At 38.4% G+C, this 22,302-nt stretch overlaps 3 protein-coding genes across 3 annotated transcripts; 1 reads left to right on the forward strand and 2 right to left on the reverse strand.

The window, feature by feature from the left end:
* Positions 1–581: 581 nt before the first annotated feature.
* On the reverse strand, positions 582–1,457 carry LOC110757319 (uncharacterized). The gene has a single exon (XM_021958898.2). It carries the CDS (start codon positions 1,152–1,154, stop codon positions 750–752), a length of 405 nt encoding a protein of 134 aa, XP_021814590.1. The 5' UTR covers positions 1,155–1,457; the 3' UTR covers positions 582–749.
* A 2,891-nt stretch (positions 1,458–4,348) lies between these two features.
* On the forward strand, positions 4,349–8,771 carry SQD2 (sulfoquinovosyldiacylglycerol 2). Its single transcript, XM_021958891.2, has 11 exons — positions 4,349–5,005; positions 6,045–6,111; positions 6,294–6,364; positions 6,471–6,588; positions 6,716–6,789; positions 6,931–6,986; positions 7,068–7,151; positions 7,284–7,371; positions 7,458–7,535; positions 7,947–8,003; positions 8,116–8,771. The coding sequence occupies exons 1-11, from the start codon at positions 4,641–4,643 to the stop codon at positions 8,615–8,617; spliced, it is 1,560 nt and encodes a 519-aa protein (XP_021814583.2). The 5' UTR covers positions 4,349–4,640; the 3' UTR covers positions 8,618–8,771.
* A 1,775-nt stretch (positions 8,772–10,546) lies between these two features.
* LOC110757312 (HXXXD-type acyl-transferase family protein) lies at positions 10,547–12,345 on the reverse strand. The gene has a single exon (XM_021958890.2). It carries the CDS (start codon positions 12,209–12,211, stop codon positions 10,784–10,786), a length of 1,428 nt encoding a protein of 475 aa, XP_021814582.2. The 5' UTR covers positions 12,212–12,345; the 3' UTR covers positions 10,547–10,783.
* Positions 12,346–22,302: the final 9,957 nt, after the last annotated feature.

Below are 22,302 nucleotides of genomic sequence, written 5' to 3' on the forward strand. Positions count from 1 at the left end.
AGTAGACAAGATGCTCTTTACACTTCCATTGGAAGCACTGCAATGATAAGGTGGCTTTCGATTGTGTGCTTTTGTGCTCCTAATTCCTAGGGTCACTCGAATCTACAGGGCAAACTGAGCTCTACTTTGTTGGGTCAAAAGATTGAGATAAAGTAGATGTAAAAAGTGGTATATTCGTTGAGTTGAACAATAGTGGTCCTGAGACAGCAACCTGTGAATTCTGGTAAGGTTAAAAGAGGCACGCGACTCTAGGTCCACAGCCCATCCTGCCCTCAGAGAATTATCAGTATCCATGAGTTGGTAACTTGGTATCATGTTTGGTGCTGGTAAAATATTCGATAGCTTATACTTTCTACTTGAAGAATAAGCACAGTAATTTCTAGTTAGACTTAAAAGATCGAATCTTCAGATTTTGGTAAACTCTGTGGCAAGGTGATGTGAATTATGCTCTTACTGGCATTTCTTAACATACCATGTTAGAGTATTAATTTACTAATCGGCAAAGCGCTCGTATACGAAGAGGTTAGAGATTATATATGATGTAATCAGCGATTACCGAAAATAAAATTAAAGAAACCATGTAACAAACTTCACACCAGAAGGTGTGATTTGCACTCATTATGTATCTTTCTACATGTTACAGATAAATTTTTCATGCAAACAACAACCATAAACTAAGCTCTCTTTTTTTTCTTCTTCTTTTTTCCTTTTGTATGAACATTAATGTAATATATTCTACAAATCTCTAATTAACAAGAATTTGAAGTAACAGAATTGCTCCTCTGCAAAGAAGCAGCAGAGTTCAAGAACTCGATGCAGTCCTCTAAAGCTTCGGCTCGATGAGACTCGATGGGATCAGATACAGAGCGTGACCTTGTCAAGTGGTTGGAGGAAGACACCTTCCTTGAATTCCTCTTTCTTGCAGATATAATACACACAGCCCTTGCCACCTTAGCCCTGAGTGTGCGTAGTAATTTGATGGGTGCATGGAGTTCTGTTGTATCTTTGAGCAGCCTGAAAGCCCAAATTCTAGTGACCCTGTTCCTGCTTCCATCTACTCTGGTGCCATTGCTACCACTCTGTTTCAGATACAGAATCGGCTTCTCGTTCACATCAGGACTGAAACTCACCCTCTTACTAGCTTTCCTCGACATATTTGACCGGAAAACAAAGAGAAAAAAGAGAGAAAAAAACACCAAATTTGGGAGCAGAGGAGGCAGTTGGGTTGGTTATGAGGAGTATTTATGATGGATTGGTATTGAGGAAAAGAGAAAAGGAAAAAGAGGACACAGAATGAAAAAGAAAAAGAGAGGATTGGATTGGATTGGTTTTTCTTGCTGGAAATGAAATGTGAGAATGGTTGTGTGTGTTTGTGTTAAAGCATATGGATATGGTGGTTTTGACTGCAAGACCAAGCAATAAGCGTTTGGTTCACGCACTCATTGGGTTGATATATGTATATGTATATATATATATATATATATACTTGCATGAGCCATGCACCTGCTGTATGTGATTAAATAGATCATTATTAATCCGCATTCTCTGCAGGCCGGCCTTTGAACTTTGATTATAATTTGATTAATTATACTTCGCTAAAGGTGGTTATTATTACCAATCAGCTGGCACTAAGAGTAGGTATGAACAGCATGGAAAATGAATCTACTAGTTAACTTGGAAGATTAAAAAGAAAAAAGGCAAAAAAAAAAGAAAGGGTTTTGGTCAAAAGAAAAGATGGAAGTGGTGGAGCCATAAGAGGAAGACAAGAGTGGAGCAAGAGAGACAAGCACTCGATACTCTTCTCTTCATCAGAAGTTTTGCTTTTTAGGTGCTGCCTGCAGGGCCTACTCTCCATTTTCCTACAGTTGTCCATCAGAATTGCAGAATTGTGGAGAGAGAGATAAAGAGAATCTGTTTGAATTTTTGAGAGAGAGAGAGAGAGAGAGGAGCATAGATTTGGGTTTGGCGTGAATATGAGGGAACTTTTACTTTCTTTTCTCCTCTTTTTTAACCTCTTTGGCAGAGAGAGAAAATTCCTGTGTCGCAGAAAATGTTTGCTGCAGTGGTTCTTTTGACTGGGGGTGACAAGAAAAAGGCTTCCCAGTTCCCAATAAATGTGGATTTTGCATATTCAGTCAAGAACTCACTCTTGTTTTTTTCTGTACTATATATAAATAGTCTATGCGGAGATCTTTTCCTGCTAATGTGGGTCTTCCACTAATGTTTCCTCCATGAATTCTTCATTCTTGTATGAAATCAACATTTCACGTTTTGGGTTCAAACTTATCTTCTTTGAATCATGACCTGTTGGAATATATGTCACTTTTTATTTCTAGCCTTGGCAGTCATTGCATTATGGAAGAAAGGAGATTGGTCTGAGGTTCTCTGTTCAAAGATTGATTATTAAGATGCTGCTGATATCATAGGGGTAGGGGCCTAGGTCCTCTTGGCCGCGTGAATTGTACAGATGTCATGTTATCTCCAACTCAGGTCTATGGACACATTCTTTATTTTTTCTGTCGAAATCTATGGACACATTCAAGTATGAAGCTTTATCTCAAAAGATATCGATACAACTTAGAAAGAAATATCACTTAACTAACCCTTTCGAGACAATCTCTTTATTTTTTAACCTAAAACAATTGTATTCGATCCACAAATCATAACAATAGATACCTTGGTGGACCACAACTAAGTAGACTTAACATCAAGTTGCCAAAAGATTCATAATTGCAAACATACAACACTTTAAGGTTTCGATTCCCTCCTCCCCAAACATTGCTTGTATACTTATGAAAAAAAACATACAACAGTAGGGTCATGGACATGGGCCTGACTTCCATCTAAGTTGGGCTAATCTTTAAACATTTTAATGTTTTTTCAGAAGTACATCACATTCGATTTCAGAGGGCCATAGTTTGATGGGCTCCAAGCTCATCTCCATTTTCCTTCTTTCTGGCTCTGAGAACTTAAACTTCCACTCACATTTTTGTATTTCTAGTAAATGCTTGTGTTTTTAATCCTAAAATAACAGCAATAAGCAGACAAAATCTTAAACTATACAACAGATTTAACAGGCTAACCACTAGTTTGGAGCCATGCACTTCATCCACAAGTGTTTTCAAGTTCATTTCTGCAGAGGACAGAATGCAACATGTAATTTGTTACCAAGCATATTTCTTACGACTCTCATGCTATCCCAAGTTTTGTTTTCTTCACCTAAATGGGAAAGCCTTGCCAAACAGACAAAACCCCAAACTCAGTTTGAAGTTGCTTTCAAGCAACTTGTTTGATTGTGTTATGATCTCCTAATTTAATATCTACCAGCATATCTCCATACGTATCAAATTTGTAATCATGACTAAGACCGCTTAAAAAATTAAGATAATACTTGTTTTGAAGTTGGATTAGTTCAACGTTATTTGGGTGCCACTTGAGAAATCGAATCAACAATAAAGGGATATTCAAACGAATATGTTATGATACTCTGGATATTTTGTAAGGCTTCCATTCATTACACATTGAACAATAGAATTAAGGGATTAACACAAGGGTTAGAACTATGACATATCGACATTAAGAAAATAACAATATTAAACTATTTTTGTTGTTGTTATATCATCTATGATTCAGAATGACCTTGTGCGCATAAACAGCCTACGCTACATTTTCTTATTAAAATATTCGATTAGATTGTTCTAAAAGAAGTCATATTTCAGACTCTAGAATGAATCATTGAAGCAAATGAGCAGTGTGGAGGGACAGAGCAGCTGCCAAAACGTCATGAAAATTCCAGTTGTATAAAAGTACGAGCAGAACAAGTGCACGTTGGATAATTGGGTATGCATGCCAAACAGAGACAAATGAGGATTTTGCATTTGAGATTTCAGAATGTAATGCATATCAGTAAATCCAAATTTACACTCCAAGTTTTCACCTAGTTGTCAAAAGTAAAAAATTAGTAAGGAATATTGGTGGGGCCCCTTTTTGTTTGGTACTATGCTACTACTTAAAATGGAGAAGATGAGATGCTTGATGGATATGAAATCTAAGCAATGTTTTACAGTTTGACTGACAAAATAGCTAATCCAATATTCAGACCCAAAAAATAAAAACAAAGCTAATCCAATATACAACCACACAAAATTGTAAAATAATGCTCATGCCACAGATGCCCGTTAAATTATGGGTCCTTTTTTCCAAGCTCAATTTTCTCCTAAAAATTGATTTGTGTAAAGATTTTTTCTTCTTTATTATTATTATTATTTTTTGCTTGTCCAATTGTGCAACCGAAAAGATAGGCATGCAAGAAATTGACCACAGAGAAGAGTGTGAGAAATTAGAAAGGAAGAAGAAAGATTCAACTCAAGTTCTCAACATATCAAGCCAATACGGAATAGGGGCATATACTGAGAGAGCTTCCATTTGATACCACCATGAAAGAATATCCATTGCCAAAGTCCTTCAAGGTCTTCTAGATTCCTTTGCACATAATTCATCCCATCTTCCACATGCACCCACTTTTTTTTTATGATACTCCTTAATTCCATGGAATTTATCCCTCAAGTTTTCTAACAAAAGCCCCTTCAAGTTATACCTCCATACAATTTATATTACAATTTACGCTACACTCAATCATCATGGTGACCTGTGCTTCTCTCTCTATAAATCCCTCTCTCTCTCCTCCCTCTTTTTGCACAGCTACCCAATCATCTTTTTCCTCTGCCTTTTCTCATTCTCCATCCCCTGCTTTCCTCAGATTCCCAAGCTACCATTCGTCAAGAACAAAACCCAGTAGCCTTTACGGTCGAGGTGTTTGCTTTTGTTACTCTGAGAAGCCAAAGGGTTTGAGGGAAAGTAGAAAACTTGAGCTTAAAGCCAGCAATATGACTATTACAGAGGTCGGGCAAGAAGAAGAGGAAGAGGGTCCTCCTCCGTATGTTGATTCAGAGATAAACTCAAGACCTCGTCGCATTGCCCTCTTTGTGGAGCCTTCTCCCTTTGCGTGAGTCTCCACTGTTTTGCTACTATGACTCTTTTTGTATAAATTATTTTTTTGGGAAGTTAAACTTTATGGTTTAGCTTCACTACATCTTCAATTTTGAGATACCCATCTTATTAAAATGCTTTAAAAAGTTGCCTTAGCTATGGACGTTTATGTTTTTAAGCTTTTCTAAGTGAAGTTTGTGTCTTTAGGTAGTGTCATTGACTCTGGGTTTGGATCTAATCTGGTTTAGCTACAACTAATATTGCGTTTGATGAAATGATTATGATGGTATCGGTTTAGCTATATGACATTTGTGTTTCCTTTGAAGATTATACATCAGCTAGTAGCTTAAGCTAAAATTTGGTTATTTTGTTTTTAATTGACGCCGAATGAAGTGTTAAGACCATGACTTTTGCTGCTGTTTTAGCTGGTAGGTTTAGCTCAGCTTTGATTTATGGTGTGCCTAATGATTTAATGGCTCTTTCCATCTCAGTGGTAAAGTAATCTAGTGTGCTACGCTAGTTGCTATCTGGCTTGGTGGTTTTTCCATTCTGGCATGGCATTTGGCGTTCTTGGGATCGTTTTTTTAATGAGTATTGGCTAGTTTTGTCGCTTAGCTTTTAAGTTTTGTTTTATTGGGTCAATATTTGTTGGTTAACATTTGGCCGTCATAAGTGGGATCTTGATTTTAGCTTTATCTCTGTCCACTTATTGGGTGAAGTCGAGGGTGTTACCTGTTACTGCTGGCAAGTTAAGGCTTATTTAGCTGCTATGACCCTGAATGCTGTTGTCCTGAGTTTATTATGTGGTTTCCTAGTATTTATGTGTTGAGAATTAAGCTTTTTCAACAACCAATTCTGTTACATCTTCCGGCAGCTTGTCGTTAATGTGCTGTCATGTACGAGGCATCCTGTATTTTTTGGGCTTCAGTTGTGATATTATAGATTGCTTGGTTGCCAATCATCTAATAGTTCACTATCAACGGGTTGCATGATTCTGATATGAAATAGAAAGGGTTGCATATTGAAAGTATTTCCTTGTTCTGTTTTTCTTGCAGATATGTGTCAGGTTATAAAAATCGGTTCCAGAATTTCATTAGATACTTGCGTGAAATGGGGGATGAGGTAAAATTGTCTATATTGACTATGGATGTCCTTAATTGAACCTGCATTAGTGAGAATGAACTTCCTGGCTAAATTGGCAGTCAAGTTGGCTTATTTAAACTTTAAGGTTATAAAGTTTTCTTTAAATTCCAAGATTCCTTTGCATAACAATTGACATATTTGCTTACTGATACATGGTATAGGTGATGGTTGTGACAACACATGAGGGAGTGCCTGACGAATTTTATGGAGCAAAATTGATTGGATCCCGAAGGTAAGATACACAGTGATCTAACTTCTAAAAGAATAGTAGACTAAAAGTATGCAAAGCATTGATTTTACTAATTCATTTCTCCCTCTATTTTCCTTTTGTTTCTCAGCTTCCCTTGCCCCTGGTATCAGAAGGTTCCCCTTTCCCTTGCACTTAGTCCTAGAATTATTTCAGAGGTTGCTCAGTTCAAGCCTGACATTATTCATGCATCCTCACCTGGAATTATGGTAAGAATTTATTTATTTCTTATTCTTCTCCCGGTAGATGGTAAATTGATTATATTTTCGTTATTATGGAGAAAGAAATAATAACGAAGAATTGAAAGATGGCTGACACTTACCAATTGTCCTGTAGGTTTTCGGCGCTCTCATTATCGCTAAGTTATTATCTGTCCCTATAGTGATGTCTTATCACACTCATGTGCCCGTGTGAGTTTAATTCTTTGATTTATTCCAAGTTATCAGCATATACTATGTCAGATATGATGCCAGATTTTGATAAATCATATGGAAGAAGTAATTATATGACCAGAGTGCTTAGCACTGAGCTTCCTCTCTTTTGTTATGCAGATATATCCCACGATACACCTTCAGTTGGCTGGTGAAACCTATGTGGTTGGTTATAAGTATGTTACCTTTCCTTTACAGCCTGTTATAGTAACATGTAGACAAGAGCATATTGTTGACATTGTACTTTGTCTTATCAGAATTTCTGCACAGAGCTGCTGATCTCACGCTAGTTCCATCAGCTGCAATCAGTAAGGATCTCCTAGAAGCTGGGGTGGCAGCAGGTGAATATAGCAGTCTCATTTCATGTCTCCATCCTAGATTTCCTTTGATGAAATTGTTAACTAAATAGAAAAAATTGTGTCCATCCAGCTCAGTTTTAAACTAACCTCCTTTTCTGTATTGCTTATCTGCAGCTAATACAATCCGTCTTTGGAATAAGGGTGTGGATTCTGAAAGCTTCCATCCTCGCTTCCGTTCTCATGAAATGCGTTTAAGACTGAGGTAGTACCTCTATTTGTCAATTTGTCTCTCTTTTTCCCATGGAGTTGGAAATTTTCTTAATTCATATAAGTCGTTGTCCTGAACAGCAATGGTGAACCTGAGAAACCTTTAATTGTTCATGTTGGAAGACTTGGAGTGGAGAAGAGTTTGGATTTTCTGAAAAGGTAGTGTGCTTCTCTCTTACAAATTAGAAATCAATGGGAGTCATTTCTTTCGATTGAAAAGGTAGTAATGTATAGCTTTTAACCCAACCAAGGGTATATCAAAGCACTTGAAAAGTCTTTCATTTTGGAAACCTTTTTTTCCCCTAAATAATCATTTTGGAAACCTTCTTTTATGTTTGTTTTTACCTGTTGCTTTTCATTTTACAACATTAAAGTGACCTCAAAAGTTCATTATATATCAAGTCAGATTTATACAACCAATTAGACAATTGACGTATTTCTTGCTATGTGGAACATTCAAGCTAAGCCTAAACTTGGATGTTGTCATATCTTCTTGTATTCTCCTCTGATATGTACCATGCTTTTGCATAACTTGCGGCCTTTAACATATAAATAATTTTGGTTTAACAGTGTCATGGATAGGCTTCCAGAAGCACGCATTGCTTTTATTGGAGATGGACCGTACAGGTATTACTCTGCCACATGATGAACGTCTAGAATTCTTAGGATTAAAAAAGCTCATACAAAAATTATGTAGCAGCATATTATCTCAATCAATTGTGTGGCTTTTACTTGGCAGGGAGGACCTAGAAAAACTGTTCTCTGGCATGCCCGCAGTATTTACAGGTATGTTAGGAGGTGAAGAGCTCTCTCAGGCATATGCCAGTGGGGACGTATTCGTGATGCCTTCAGAATCAGAGACACTTGGGCTTGTTGTTTTGGAGGCTATGTCTTCAGGTATCCCGGTGGTAGGAGCTCGAGCTGGTGGAATCCCAGATATAATTCCAGCAGACCAGGAGGGGAAAACTGGCTTTCTCTATGATTATGGGGATGTTGATGACTGCTTAAGAAAATTGCAGCCCCTGTTGGAGAACAAGGAACTAAGGGAAACAATCGGCAAAGCAGCACGTGAAGAAATGGAAAAGTACGATTGGAAGGCAGCCACGCGAGTAATACGAAATGAACAATACAATGCTGCCATTTGGTTTTGGAGGAAGAAGCGAGCACAGTTTCTCAGACCTTTGCAATGGTTCATGAAGCGCATTTTTCCACCATCCCCACCAGAAATTAAGTACAGGTGATGATTCAGATCCTACTGCGTTTAGCACAGGTAACTGGTTGTTGTAGACTTTGTTTTGGGCTTCAAAAGAAGTTTGTTGGATTGCACTTGTGATCAATTGTAACTCATTTGTTGTATATATTGGACGATCAAGTAAAGTCAATTGTGTTGCTCAACTGACCCTTGCAAACTTGTATATACACAAAACTGCATTCTTAGCCCGTTATCGTCACGTCTTACTGTGACGTTTGTAATCTATACTCAATCGACAGGCGATGTGAAATCCGTGCACGTTTTGTGTATCTAACGTGCTGTGCAAGTGCCTCATTTTCTCGCGAAAACTACTTAGATGTTAATTGGCTGAGAGTAAGTTCGAGTGTAAGTAAGGCCACTGTTTCCATGCATTTTACATGTACCTGAGTGCCTCATCTCCTTAACTCATAGATTGGGCACTTCAGGACCAGTGAGAGAGTATTGTAGGGATGAAAAAGCTCTGTTGTTCATTAATTGGTTCACATGCTAACGAATGAGTAGGTCTAATATAAAGCAGTAACGCATTGTTTTTGTATTGGTAGTCTGTAGGCAGGAAGGGCCATGGACCACACATGGAAAAGTCATCCCGGTGCATCCCCTATACCACCAAGCAGTCACATATGATATGGCATATGGGGTTGGATTTTGATGTTTGGGGTCGTTCTCAAGGGGTCAATTGCCTAGGAGATGAAGCTTTTTAGGCAACATCGACCGATGCTAGTATAAGTCGGCAAGGCACGTTTGGGTGACTCTGAGCAGTCAGTGCATCCACAGCTTAGTCACTCACAAACGCATGGGCGAATGATGCTAGCATAATTCTTAGCTTCTTGTTTAGATGCAAAACTATGAGGTGGGTTGGTGCAGTATGTTTGATTTGATAGATCTTTAAAACAGTTTACATCATTAACTTACAAACCAAATCCATTACTTGTCGAAAGAGTGAAAACCAAACCCAGTAATTGTGAAAAGTGTAAGAATCTCAGGTGCATTTAGACGGCTAGGAGCATTTTGCGAAACACATGTACAAAGGTACACCTGCTGCAGTTGGCGCATCACTTAAAAAGTAGTGCAGCTTTTCTAAGCTTTATCACTGCTGTCTGCTGCCCTCCCCATGAACGTACCACACACACACACAAAAAATCGCATTTGAGATTTTGAATGAATGAATGGTCGAGGTTTAGATCATTCTGACTCTCGGTCGGGTTGAGGGGTCCTTGGGATATGATTGTCTCCATCACGAGAAACACTTGCATAGGACCTAACCTAAGCCTGCTTATGTTCATATTTGAAAATTTAATATAAAACTATCTACTTCACATACTTGTTTTGTGCTAAGAATCTCATTTAGGTTGCTTTCGTTTAGTGAAATCAAAGTTAAGCAACGAGTTTAACATTCTCATGTTTGGAAAGTACACGCTGCTTTCGATTTTGTTATCGAAATTCCACAAGATATTATATATGAAGACAATATGTAAGTTGTAAGATAAGATATTGATTGATCAAAGTTGGCTTGTTATTTGCCACAAACAGGAAGGGCAAGTTTTTCTCCTCAACATTATGTAAAGTTTTAAGTTAAGATCTTTTGATTGAAACTTGTAATTAATGGGGGGGTGATTATTGACCTCAGCACATGGAGAGGGTAGAGCTGTAGACATCACACCAGTGTATATCACTTCAATGACCTCTTTTGTCTCTGCAGAATTTCTCAAGTTTTAAATTGTGCTCTAGTCAAAATTAGGAGCGGTCTATTTCGGCCCAATTTCTATTGAACCAGATTTTTAGCGTCAACCCATTTCCAAAAAAACGAAAACAGGATTACAGAATGCCTAATCACTCCAAACAGGAATTAGAAAAAAAAAAACCAACACGTCTTGGATTTATCTGATAAAGAAATTCGGAAATTCCGTCACGTGGAAAGTGATTAACCAGATATTTATATATAATCATAATAATATTATACAATAACAATACTAATATAAAATCCTAATCCTAATATAGTACAAACCACACACTAGTAGCCAAAACGTCGTTGTTTCAAGTCTCATCACAACCGTCCAAATCAATTTCACATACCCATGACAACGTTTTGACCAAAGTCCAAGCCACCATAACGGATTAACGGTAATTTAAACCATATCGCCGACTAAGCAACCGTTTACACAACCGCCGATACGTACTGCATGAACTCCATATCGGACTCGAGCCCCGCCATCGTCTCCGGAGCCAAAACCACCTCCAGATCAACGCTCCCGTTCCCTTCTCTCCCCGGAAACGCCGAAATCTTGCCGTCAAATTTGTTTGCCCTGCCGCTCCGTACGGCCAAGGGTCGGCCCCATCCAAAATCATTGTCGTACATTGGGAATCTCGGCGAGCTCCCCATCGTGATCATTGCGCCGTCGAAATTTCCTAGCGGGAAAAGCCTTGGGGCGCTCTCCCAATCCTCCACGCCGCGGCGCACCGTGGCGTTGTCGTGCGCGGCAACGTTCTTGCGGAGCAGACCAGCGCACCAGCTCAGATCTCGAGACAACAGCTCGCCTGCGGAAGCAACGGTTGGGATGCTTTGTATTGCGTTCCCGAAATAGTGTGGGCTCAGCTTCGGCTCGAGCCGGTGGCGGCAGTTCACAGCCATCCGAAACGTCGTCGTTTTAGAATCTGGTAGATTCCTAACACGTGTCACGGAACGCCAGAGCTGCGCGCTCAGTGACTGAAACGACGAAATCTCCGCAGTTTTCGCGCCTTTACAACGAGAAACGATTTTCCAGGTGTCGTTGCATTGCTTCCCGAAAATCTCGGCCGATTCCAAAAGCCCGTTACCATTGCCGTTACAGTTACCGTTACCATTAATCAGAGGACTGTTATTGGCTTTGTTTTTTAGTTTGAGAATCGATTCTCTGGTGAAATGGAAGATTCGCTCTCGTAACGGCTCGTTTCCGGAGAAGGTGGCCTTAGGGCCGCCGTCGGGCAACTGGAGCACCGCCGGCGAGTTAAAGATGTTGTCGCGCGAGAAATCGGGAGATTTTGAGATTTTCTTGGCGCCTTTGCAAATCTCAGCAAAAGTGTTAAAAAAGTGCCAGAAGGAAGTTCCGTCGGTAACAGAGTGGTTAACAGTGCAACCGATGAAGATGCCGTCGGCGAGCTCGGTGACTTGGATTGCAGCCAAGGGTCTGGAGTGGCCGGAGTAGCTCAAGGTCCGGTCGAACGCAAAAAACTCCCTGAAGTAATGCGGAACGTCCTCGTTGGGCGGCAAAAGGACGTCGACGGAGAGGTGCTTGGCTTTGGCTTGGATGAAATCGACGCCGGCGTCGTTGCAAACGATGTGGACGTATCCTTGGGCGTCGGTCACAAAGCGGCCGGCGAGGGCGGGGAAATGGGAGAGGGCGAGAGAGAGGGAGTGTTTGAGAGAGGCGATAAGGTCGGCGATGTGGAAGGGCGAGGAGCTGAGGAGGACGCCTTTCTGGATGTATTGACAAGAGAGCATGGGAAGATCAGAGACGGAGAGCTTGAGGGATTTGATTGTGGATTTCGTGTTTGGATAAATTGAGCATTTTGAAATTATAGTTACAGAGGAATCAGAGGAAGGCATTTTGAAATTTGGGGATTAATTCTGTTGAGTTGTGAAGTTGTGAAGTTGTGAGGTTGTGGTGGTGAGTGAAGTGGTGGGTGTGGTGGGGTGTTTATATAGAGGGCGGAGATGAGGTTGGGTTCGTAGAATTTTCCTTCTCCTCCTACTTTCTTTGGTTGATATTAGTTGAATTGTATAAGGGTGCGTGTTGGGGGGAAATGATGACGTGCCAAGAAAAGGGGTGGACACATGGATGATGAGTGGGTGTTACAGTGGTGCAGCAAAAAGACATTGTTTAATCTCGGAGATTAATGTTGGAGTGTGGGATATATGATCTATATATTTTGTTTATTCCTATGTCTTGTAAAGATTGTGGCAAATATTTAGAGCAGCTTGTAATGCTCAGCGAGTCATGTGCCAAACTGCCAATATATTTGGGAATTGGGATTCATGCTCAGATTCTCAAAGCAAATTTTCTTTGGGAATTTATAAGGACGGAAAACTCACACACACGGATACTATGAGTTTTTGAACTCATAACCACCACTTGAGAACGCATTAAAGACAAGATTTAACATTTGTACAGAAACTTGTGGAAAATATTTTGATTCCAAGACTAAACGAGAAACACAATTTCTCAGCTTAACAACTCTGTCCGTAAAGAGAATTACCATCACACCCCTGTCATTAACTTGGCTTATATTCAAAAGTGTTCATTTTCACCCCCAAAAGAAGAAAAAATGAAAAAATGAAAAAATGAAAAAATGAAAAAATGAAAAAATGAAAAAATGAAAAAAGAAAAGGAAAAAGGGTTCATTACAAAGAAAAGAGATGAACAAATGCATATCGCCCACGTGCCATATGATTTTTGCAGCCAGTTTTCACTTTAACTATTTAAGTTGATGAATAGGATTTTCTATCCCAATTATACGTAGAGCCGCCCATTTCGTTTGACCAAAGGAATCGTAACACCTGGTGTTAAAAACGTGAAAAATCAGTGTTTGTTTACTTAATTTGCCTTTAATAATATCTGTCTCTCAAGTCTCAACTCAACAATCTTGGTTTGTTCTGTTTGGGAAAATAAACTGCTTTTAAACCAGGAAAGAAGACAAAAGGAAAAGGTACAACAACCAGGACCAAACTCCTTTAGAACCCTTCTAAACAAGGATAAACTTAATGAACCTTTAGAGGGACTGAGTTGAAATTTCAAAACAAAGTGTTTTCTGACTCATATGATAGAATACTAGTCTTTCTCTTTCGTGTTGTTGGAAGAATCAAATGATTGAAGAGCAACTTGACATGGGCAAACTTAGAAACAACAAAATCCAATTTTATGCAAATTTGACTCCAAGTTTCGATCACCTATCTTTTCCCGTACATATGAGATTTTTAATATGGTGTCAATTAACTCTTAACATGGTAGTATTTCTCTCTCCCCCCCACCCCCCGGGGTGATTAAACAATTAACAAAACTCTTATACTAAGCATGAGAACAAAATGCTTTACCGAAACTGTTATAGGCGGCCTTTTAAGGAAGAAGAAAAAAGGAAAAGAAAAACAAAATACATAAAAGATTATTGCGGAGTGTTCAATGAATGTTTTCTACCTGGTCATATGTGTAGGCTTAAAAGTTGATTAAGTAGTGGCCGTGAGATCATCCACACAAACATGATATATGTAATTTAATGATCAGTGCTCCGGGACATATCTAAACAAAATCTAATTAAGTGACAAAACATGTCTACTTTGACGGATAAGAGCCATGGACCAAACGATAACTGAGAATGTAATCTGGTACCTGCTGCCACTCGGTATTTCTAAATTATCTTATTCAATCAACAAACGGGGTCCAATTAATCACAGCCTTTGTTCCACCATGGATGGAACATCTCAAAGCAGATTCCAGTGGCCAACAACATACTGATCAACTAGGGCCAATCATATAGCAACCGCAGAGACGTGTCTGAATTCTACTGGCTAGGGTTCTCTACTGCATGTTAAACGCCTGGACTTTCATTGATATATGACGTTGACACAAGTCAAGTACATTGTCAAAACCCACCTGGCTTTAGCCCATTAGATCCTAACTGATCAAACAAACCAGGACAAAAACAATTCAGGCCGTCCTACTCAATTGTTTTCCATGACATGGGATCAGAATTCAGCATCATATCTTGATGATATTCATGAATCTGAAGGTAGATTAGGGTTGAAATTTGAAAGTGTGTCTTCTTAACCATGGAAAGAGCCTATTCTTTTGGCCCACCCAACACTTAATAAGTTAAAATTATCCACTAGTCCCCTTAGTAGTTGACCCAGTAATGTTTAAGTTCTCTGTATCAAAGAAAACTCTAGCCCCCTCTCTCTCAAAAAACACTCTACAGCCCGTTTTCACTTTGAGGGGGAAGGAAGTCATTGTTCTTCCTCCCTTCTCCTCTTTGGCTTTTCTAAGTATTTTTCACATCTTCTTTTGTGAGAGATTTTCACCATTCCTTTGTGAGAGCTTTCCACCTCTTCTCTATGAGAGTTTTGTTTGTATTGTTATGGCTTGGTTTTTTCAATCTTTATCTATTTTTGGTTGTTCTGAGTTTGCACTCTTAGTTGGGATGTCTATACCAGAGTTTCTTCGATCATGCGTGATCGTTATGGGAGGAGCCCTATATTGTCTTAATTTTGATACTAGATCACTTTTTTATTGTAATGACCATTTGTGGCTATTTTGTATTGGCTGAATTATGAATGCAATCCCAAAATTTCTATAAATAAAAAAACCTCTTTAGTAGTTAACCTTTACCCACCTTCCCCGATACTAGTTTTTATTTATTAATCAATAAGGAATAGTGAGTTTCAAATTTGGAACATCTTTAAATCTTCGAAAGAAAATGAGGGTATCACCAAATTATAAGTTAGTTAGTCGTCTGATAATGCTCTAGGTGCATTAGTTTTATATTAGCAGCACTATTGGAATATCTTCCAAACCCTAAATCATTTTTATCGTATTTAATGATTATATTACAGAACAAATGCTTAGATAAGTAGAAGTAAAATTCATCAATAAACTTGGCGCATGAAAAGTTAGTAAAATTAGTGGTGTTGAGATAAGAGAGCATATAAATATAAAGACCATAAAAAAAGAAGATTGTCCGAATATAGTCGTTTCAGGTCCTCTCATCGACCTGTAGAGCAAATTCGACGCAGAGAGTGAGAGAGGATATGAACCTCTTTATCTTACTGTAGGAGATCACTGAACACTAGACGACAAAAGCCAAAGGAAAAAAGATGAACTACTTTTCCACAAGGGAAATGAATGATGAGGTTTTTCTAATTGTGCTTTTGACAAGATGCTAACTCCCCACTCATCCTGGTTCCTACCAACATATAATTTGGTAATAACAATTTAACTATTAGAATCCCAATGATTAGTTGCACATTGGTGCATGAACATAATCATAAATAATAATAAAAAAATTAATATAATCCGGAGGATCAACTACTTATTTCTGAGGCTTTTGCTAGCCAATGCAAGTTAAGAAGATATTTCAAGGAATAAAGTTTATCGAATAATGTTCTCTTGCAAGACATATCAAACAAATATACTTATGTTGTAGACCGCAGAAATCTAGTATCGTAATCTAAATTGGAACTTGCTAATATTACATCAACAACTTGTTAGGTTCAATGGCTCAAGAATGTGAAATAATTAAAAGTTTTGAACAATTCAATGATTTGGTCATCACCAAAAAACAACCCCAAAAAATAATTGGTTTTTGGTCAGTAACAAGCTGACCAAACATCCCTTTCAACAACTTAGGTGAGGGACAAGCTGGCACAAACAAGCACACCCTCTTTCTCTGTGTGCTTGGTTTGATGGCATGTATGGTTTTGCCATGATTCGTTTAGATGCAATGTCCCTATTTCAGAAAGACGACAACATGGGCAGTTCGGTTTTCAACCCCCCTCATCAGTCGAACCAGTTGGCAAAAGCATTATATGCATGAAGTTCTCTACTTGTTATATGCACAACACAATCGATCCTTAGCAAAACTAACTACCAACATGATGGTTTTCAGCTTTAGTTTTATGTTTTCTGGTTTATGGTTTTCCCCTTTGCAAACAAACAACCCTGGGCCATAGCAAGTCTGGCAAACACATAGGCCTATTTTGGCTGTAATCGGATAGTGTGGGCAAAATGAAGTCACGGACAACTGTATATATGTACTAGTTTGAAACCAAGTCTCAGAGCCAATCCATTACATTATATATCCAGACACAAATTCCACATGTGTCACAAGAAAAAACCAAGGTCATGGAAGAATGTGATTACATGGAGACTGGGATTGGTTTGAATAATTAAGCATTGAATTGAACACGATAATACTAATTCAATTATGTATTTCGTACGTACTATACATCATTAATTCGAATATGCTATTACATAGTCCAGCAAGATTACATATAATTCAATTCAACTTAATTTCAATATTTTGGTGGAATTTATGATCCTACTACGTACCCTAATAGAAATAAACAATCATTTTAATTAAGATTATAAATTCTATTCAGTCATATAATCCAACTCACGAAACGAAACTATTGAAACTATTGCACATGAATTGAATAAAGTCCTAGTTGGTCTTATCGGGCTTCAATTCACCTCATCAAACATTGAAACATTGATAGAATATGACAAAGTTGGTGGTGTTGAGTTTCTCCATGCTTTCCTCGCTGAATGGAATTTTTAGGAGAATTAAAATTTGGTCAATGTTTTAGTGCGCCTGGAAATTAAGCGAGTGGTGCTGACTGAACCAACGAGGAAGGAGGCGGCTAAGACTTGAGAGTCTTTAAGACCTGGTCCTCGAATGACATGAATGCCTAACAGGCTTATAGCTGTAGCCTGCCTCTTCTATTCAGTGGCACCCTCTAGCTAGCTGCTCCTGCTGTGCATGCACCACATTAAGTGAACTCTGATCTTTGCATAAGTTACGTCTCCTCAGTTCTGTGTGCCCCTATGCCGCTATGCGTGAGTGATTTCTAAACGTTAAATGCATGTGAAATCCACAATGCATAAAAATCTCTCACATATATTTGTGCAACAAAAAGTTTTTACAGTGCTTCCTGTTAATTGTAGAGCATATGTTGTAGATGTCGTGGAGCATCACAATCCGTTGACCGACTTGTTGTACGGTAAAATTATTATGATCAACAAAATTAGAGGCGCCAGATCAATACTAGGAGGTATCGCATGTGTTTTTTTTTTTTTGGGGGGACGAAAAAGAGGTATCGCATGTTTGGTGACACATGAGAGAACCTTTTTCTTTTCTTTTTTGGGTCCACCACACGAGAACCAAACGCAAATGAAGAGAGCCCAAGCCCGAGTCCGAGGCTGAGCCCGTTTAGTGGGTTTTGGTGGACGCAATGAGTGTTATCTTTCTTATGGAAAATAGGTCACGGTAAGGTGACCCGGAAACTATGGGCTGGACTCGGAAGATGGCAAGATGAGAATTCTATTTTAGTGCTTGGGCGTATTTATGAGCAGCACAGGAATAGTGAATGGAAAAATAACCCAAGTGGATTTCAACATTCAATTTTATAAATCAAAGTCCAGTTTTTTATTATTTAAAAATACAAGCGATAGTCTTAACTACAAGGGGAATGACATTTCACACGCACTACCAATGTACCATGGAGGGTTCAAACCTAAGACGACTCCCCTGCAAGTCAGGACCCTTTTTAACTAGGCTAGACCCCATTAGCAAAACACCGAAGTCAAGTTTTCAAACTAGGATTTTTCTACACTACATCATTTCTAAAAATAGTTTTACAATATTGATTATGAACTAGCTTTTGGTTTAGTGATTCATTTCTTGTTAATATTAGAAGATATCTTAATTGACGAAATTATGAATTTCAAAAATCAATGGACCTCAAAGTTTGAGGAAATTATACTCTCATTCTTTGTTTTTCATTTTAAAAATGGGAATTAAAATATATTTCTTTGATACAAAGTCAAAATTTATCACATGTAAGGGGTTGACAGTTGACCTTGATACAAAGTCAGCTCAAAATTTAATGATGCATCTAATCTAGTTCCTTCTTATATATAATCAAAAATCAGTTTGATTCCTGTACAGATAATTCACTTATTAATTGAAACTCGAAGTTGGGTCAAATTAGACATGATATATTATTCAAACTCATAATTTCTCACATGCAAGGGTTTAAGTTTAACAAACAACCCATCTGCGTGCAGAAAAAAAGCTTACCAATTTCCTCTTGTTCTTTTTAAATTGCTTTTTGGTATAGACAGCAAATTAATTATAATAAATTTCCCCATCAGCTGCCTATTCGATCTCTACCAAATTTGGCATGCAAAAGAGAATTTGGAACAGAAAGCCTTTACCAAGCATCAAGGAGTTCAATTGAACCAAGCAATGGAAGACATGACAAGGAATTGCACCCTCACATTGCCTACGCAGCTCAACCCTGCCTACCTCATATAATCAACTTTTTGGTATGTGTGTATGTGTGTTTTGCAATTTCCCAACAACTAGGCCTGGAAAAAAAGCCCGGGCCCGATGGGCTGGCCCGAACCCGGCCCTATTTTTTAATGCATGGGCTTACCCGGCCCGAAGTAATGGGCGGGCTTGGCCCGGCCCGAAGTCTAATGAGTAGGGCTTGGGCTTCATTTTTAAGCCCTTTAAAAGCCCGGCCCGGCCCGATTATAATTATTTTATTTTATTAATATAGTTATATTATATATAATATTAATAGTTTGAAAAGGCCCGTTACTTTGTCTCATATCTCCCCAACACCTTCATTTTTTAAGAGCATGCTTTGTCTCATATCTCTCTCTCCTCCCAACACCTTCATTTTTTATTTTTTTCCCTTCTTCTTCCTTCCGTTACTTTCCATCTCTCCCTCTCTCTTTTATTTCTTTTTTCCTTATTCTTCTCTCCCTCTCTCTTTCTATTTTTCCTCCTTCTTCCTCTGTTAGTCTTTGCAATTTTTTCTCTTCTCCCTCTTTTGCGTCATCTTCCATATCTCTCTCTTTTTTCTATTTTTTTCCATCGCTCTCTTCTCTTCCTTCGTCTCCTTCTTCCCGCTCTTGAAAGGAAGAAAGATAAAGTGGAGGAGGCTGGGAAGGAAGAAAAAGAAAGAGTAAGTGGGGGTGGGTGTCTATTTCTGTCCCACATCGACTTCACACATCAACACAATTATTTTTTCCTTTATAAATAGCTTGGCAGGGTCAGTCATTTGTATATGGGCCTTCCATTTGAAGTTCTTGCTAGATTGCCGAAATCCTCATTTGGATTATTGGATTTTAGCATAAATCTTAGTTGAGATTTTTGATAAATGCCTTGGCATTCATAGTCTCTAAATATTATATTGATTTGAAGATTTATTATTGTTTTCGGATTGGAATTGTGTCTTAATAATGTTATATATATAGACAAGGGCCATATAGGCCCGTCTTGAAAGCCCGAAATAGTTTGGCCCGTGGGTAGGGCCTGGGCTTTGCATATTTCATAGTGGGCTGGCCCGGCCCGGCCCGATAGTTGTCTAGGGCCAAAAAAGCCCGTGAAAGATAGGGCTTGGGCTCACACTTCTTAGGGCCGGGCTGGCCCGGCCCGGCCCATTTTCCAGGCCTACCAACAACCACTTTTCAATTTGAAAATTAGTTTAATCTGTTAAAAAGTATTTTAAAAACATGTTTCGTTTGTTTGGATATGCAAAATGCGCAGCTTAATTATGTTTATAATATGATCATTGGTTATAAAAACATGAAATCTCTTCCACTTTCTTCCTCCTTTCAGTTATTTTCTGGTGACATTCATTAACTTACAACCACAATGATGCACCATGGGAAATTAATAAATAACTCCACCAACTACTCACTGACCTTTCTTTCCTTTTTCATGAATGCAGTAGTTTCCAAACTATGTGACCAAATTTTTATTTTATTCATAATTTTTAAATTCTGCATACGTGCAATCACCAGCTAATAAGAATAGACGAGTTTACAGTTCAGTCTCATGTGCACTCATTGTTTTATCACTAGGGGCCATGTGGGTAACCAAATTTTAATTTACACATGGCTGAGCGGAGGCATGTCAATAGTCAATTGAAAGTTTGAAACCACTCAAGAGAAGAATCAGAATACTTTTGCATAAACATTGAAGGAACACAAGAAAGCCAAAAAGTTTGTGTTGTGAGGGACTATAAGGTATGTGGTCATAAATCAACACAAAAGTTATATAATCAAAATTAGAATAAAGGTGGCCAAAGTGCTTTTCCGATGCAACTTGCAGAAAAAGTTGCTTCTTTTAAAAAAGAAAGTTGGGTAATTTTGTCATTTAATAGCTCAAGTGTTTTTTTTCTTCTCCTTTTTTGGTAGGATTCTTCACATTGGTCATGTTGCCTCGAAGTATTTGTCTAGTGGGTGGGACCAAAATAATGTGTCCAAGCAATAGGGTGGTGAGCACTAGGCTTTTCATGAAATGAAGCTTGCAAAAAAGCAACAATAATGTTAGTGCCAGCAATTAGCAACAGCAAGCAACTCAACAAAGGGCCCAACTTATGAACAAGAATAGGAATATGTACCGTCCTCCTCCAATTTTAACTGCAATATTACAAGATGAGATTGTACATGTAACTGTCTGAGATTTTCGATACTAGGTAACTTTGCGGGGGTAAATTTTGAACTTCCAATTCGAAGATGATACGTGTTACAGACAATAATGCCCTGAAAAAATTACTTGATCTTATTTGTCAAGTTCAAAGTTGGTGGTAAGTCCTACATTTTATAATGATTAAGAGAGTTCCACACATGTAGTGTCTGCTTGGGTAAACTACATATGCACAAGATCTTGGGTGGGATGATTCCTCATCCATAGTGAACAATGTATTTAGGAAATTTCAAGTTCGAATCTCCCTTTATTCAATCATATACTCAACTCAATTTTTTCCGAACTATCAAGTTTTGACGTTTGGAGGTCAAGTACATTTACTCATAAGGACCTGAAATATAACCACATTTAACTAAACCACCGAAGAGTTGATATATGGTCAAGATCATTCTCTCCACATTGCATTTGACTTGCAAGAAGATACCTTTCGTAATGAAAGTGCTTTCACACAATAAAAGTCAAGACGTTATTTTCTCAGAGAATCCAAAGCCCATTTTGAGGTGCAAACAAAAAATTATATAATGCGCCTTTGACATAAAGAGTGATTAGTTAATACAAATGGTAGCTAATAATAAGCTTGGATGTCCCATAAATTTTGCATAGGGGTCTTTGGGAGAGGAGAGGAGAGGATGGGGTTGGAAGAACAAAATAGTAGTAGCCTTTTTGAACTTTCTTTATCTGGCTAGTACAATTACGAATCATTAAACCATGATTCCCTCTGCTTATTACATTAAGCAGTCAAGGAAATCCAACTCTCTGCAGATACCAATACCACTGACAATTGCCTTTCTTTTGGAGGAAGGGAGGGAGGATGTTGTACGGATATTTTATTCTTTGGTGTACGGCTATTTTCTTTATAAAGTAGAATTAATTCGAAACTTATGCTACCGTGTTGCACGCGTGTGGAGAATTGTGAATCGTTGATGCATGCGGGTCTCATAATACATGAACCACTGATAATCCGTCGCTTTCTACTTTTGAATGTAACTTTAAATATAAAGTTTTGAGTTAGTTGAAGTGGTGAATCAGGGTGAGAAAAATGAGTTAGGGTTGAGATAAATTAAGGGCTAAATTGAATCCAATGTGACCAAAAGAATATAATGCTAAATATGAGTACAAAAAGAAGAGTCATCCTCAAGAAGAGAACAAAGTGAAAAGAGGGTAGAATGAAGCATGAGATGCCCAAATTAGTGGCTCTTGGTCTTAGCTTAGAGTCAAGATTCGATTGTCAAATGTAATCAATCAAGGTGCAGTCAGAGGCATATATTAATCCTAGTTTGCATAAAAAGAGTCAGGGTTAAACAGATCCAATTAAACTTTGTCATTTGCAGAAATGCAGTGGACCGAGGCATCTGATGACATGGCCTGTAAAGCAAAGCATGCATAATTCTGTGCGTTGAAACCATGCCACAGACAGACTTTTGG

This window comes from Prunus avium, chromosome 6 (genome assembly GCF_965620075.1).
Source record: "Prunus avium chromosome 6, drPruAviu1.hap1.1, whole genome shotgun sequence".
In the NCBI taxonomy this organism is placed as follows: Eukaryota; Viridiplantae; Streptophyta; class Magnoliopsida; order Rosales; family Rosaceae; genus Prunus; species Prunus avium.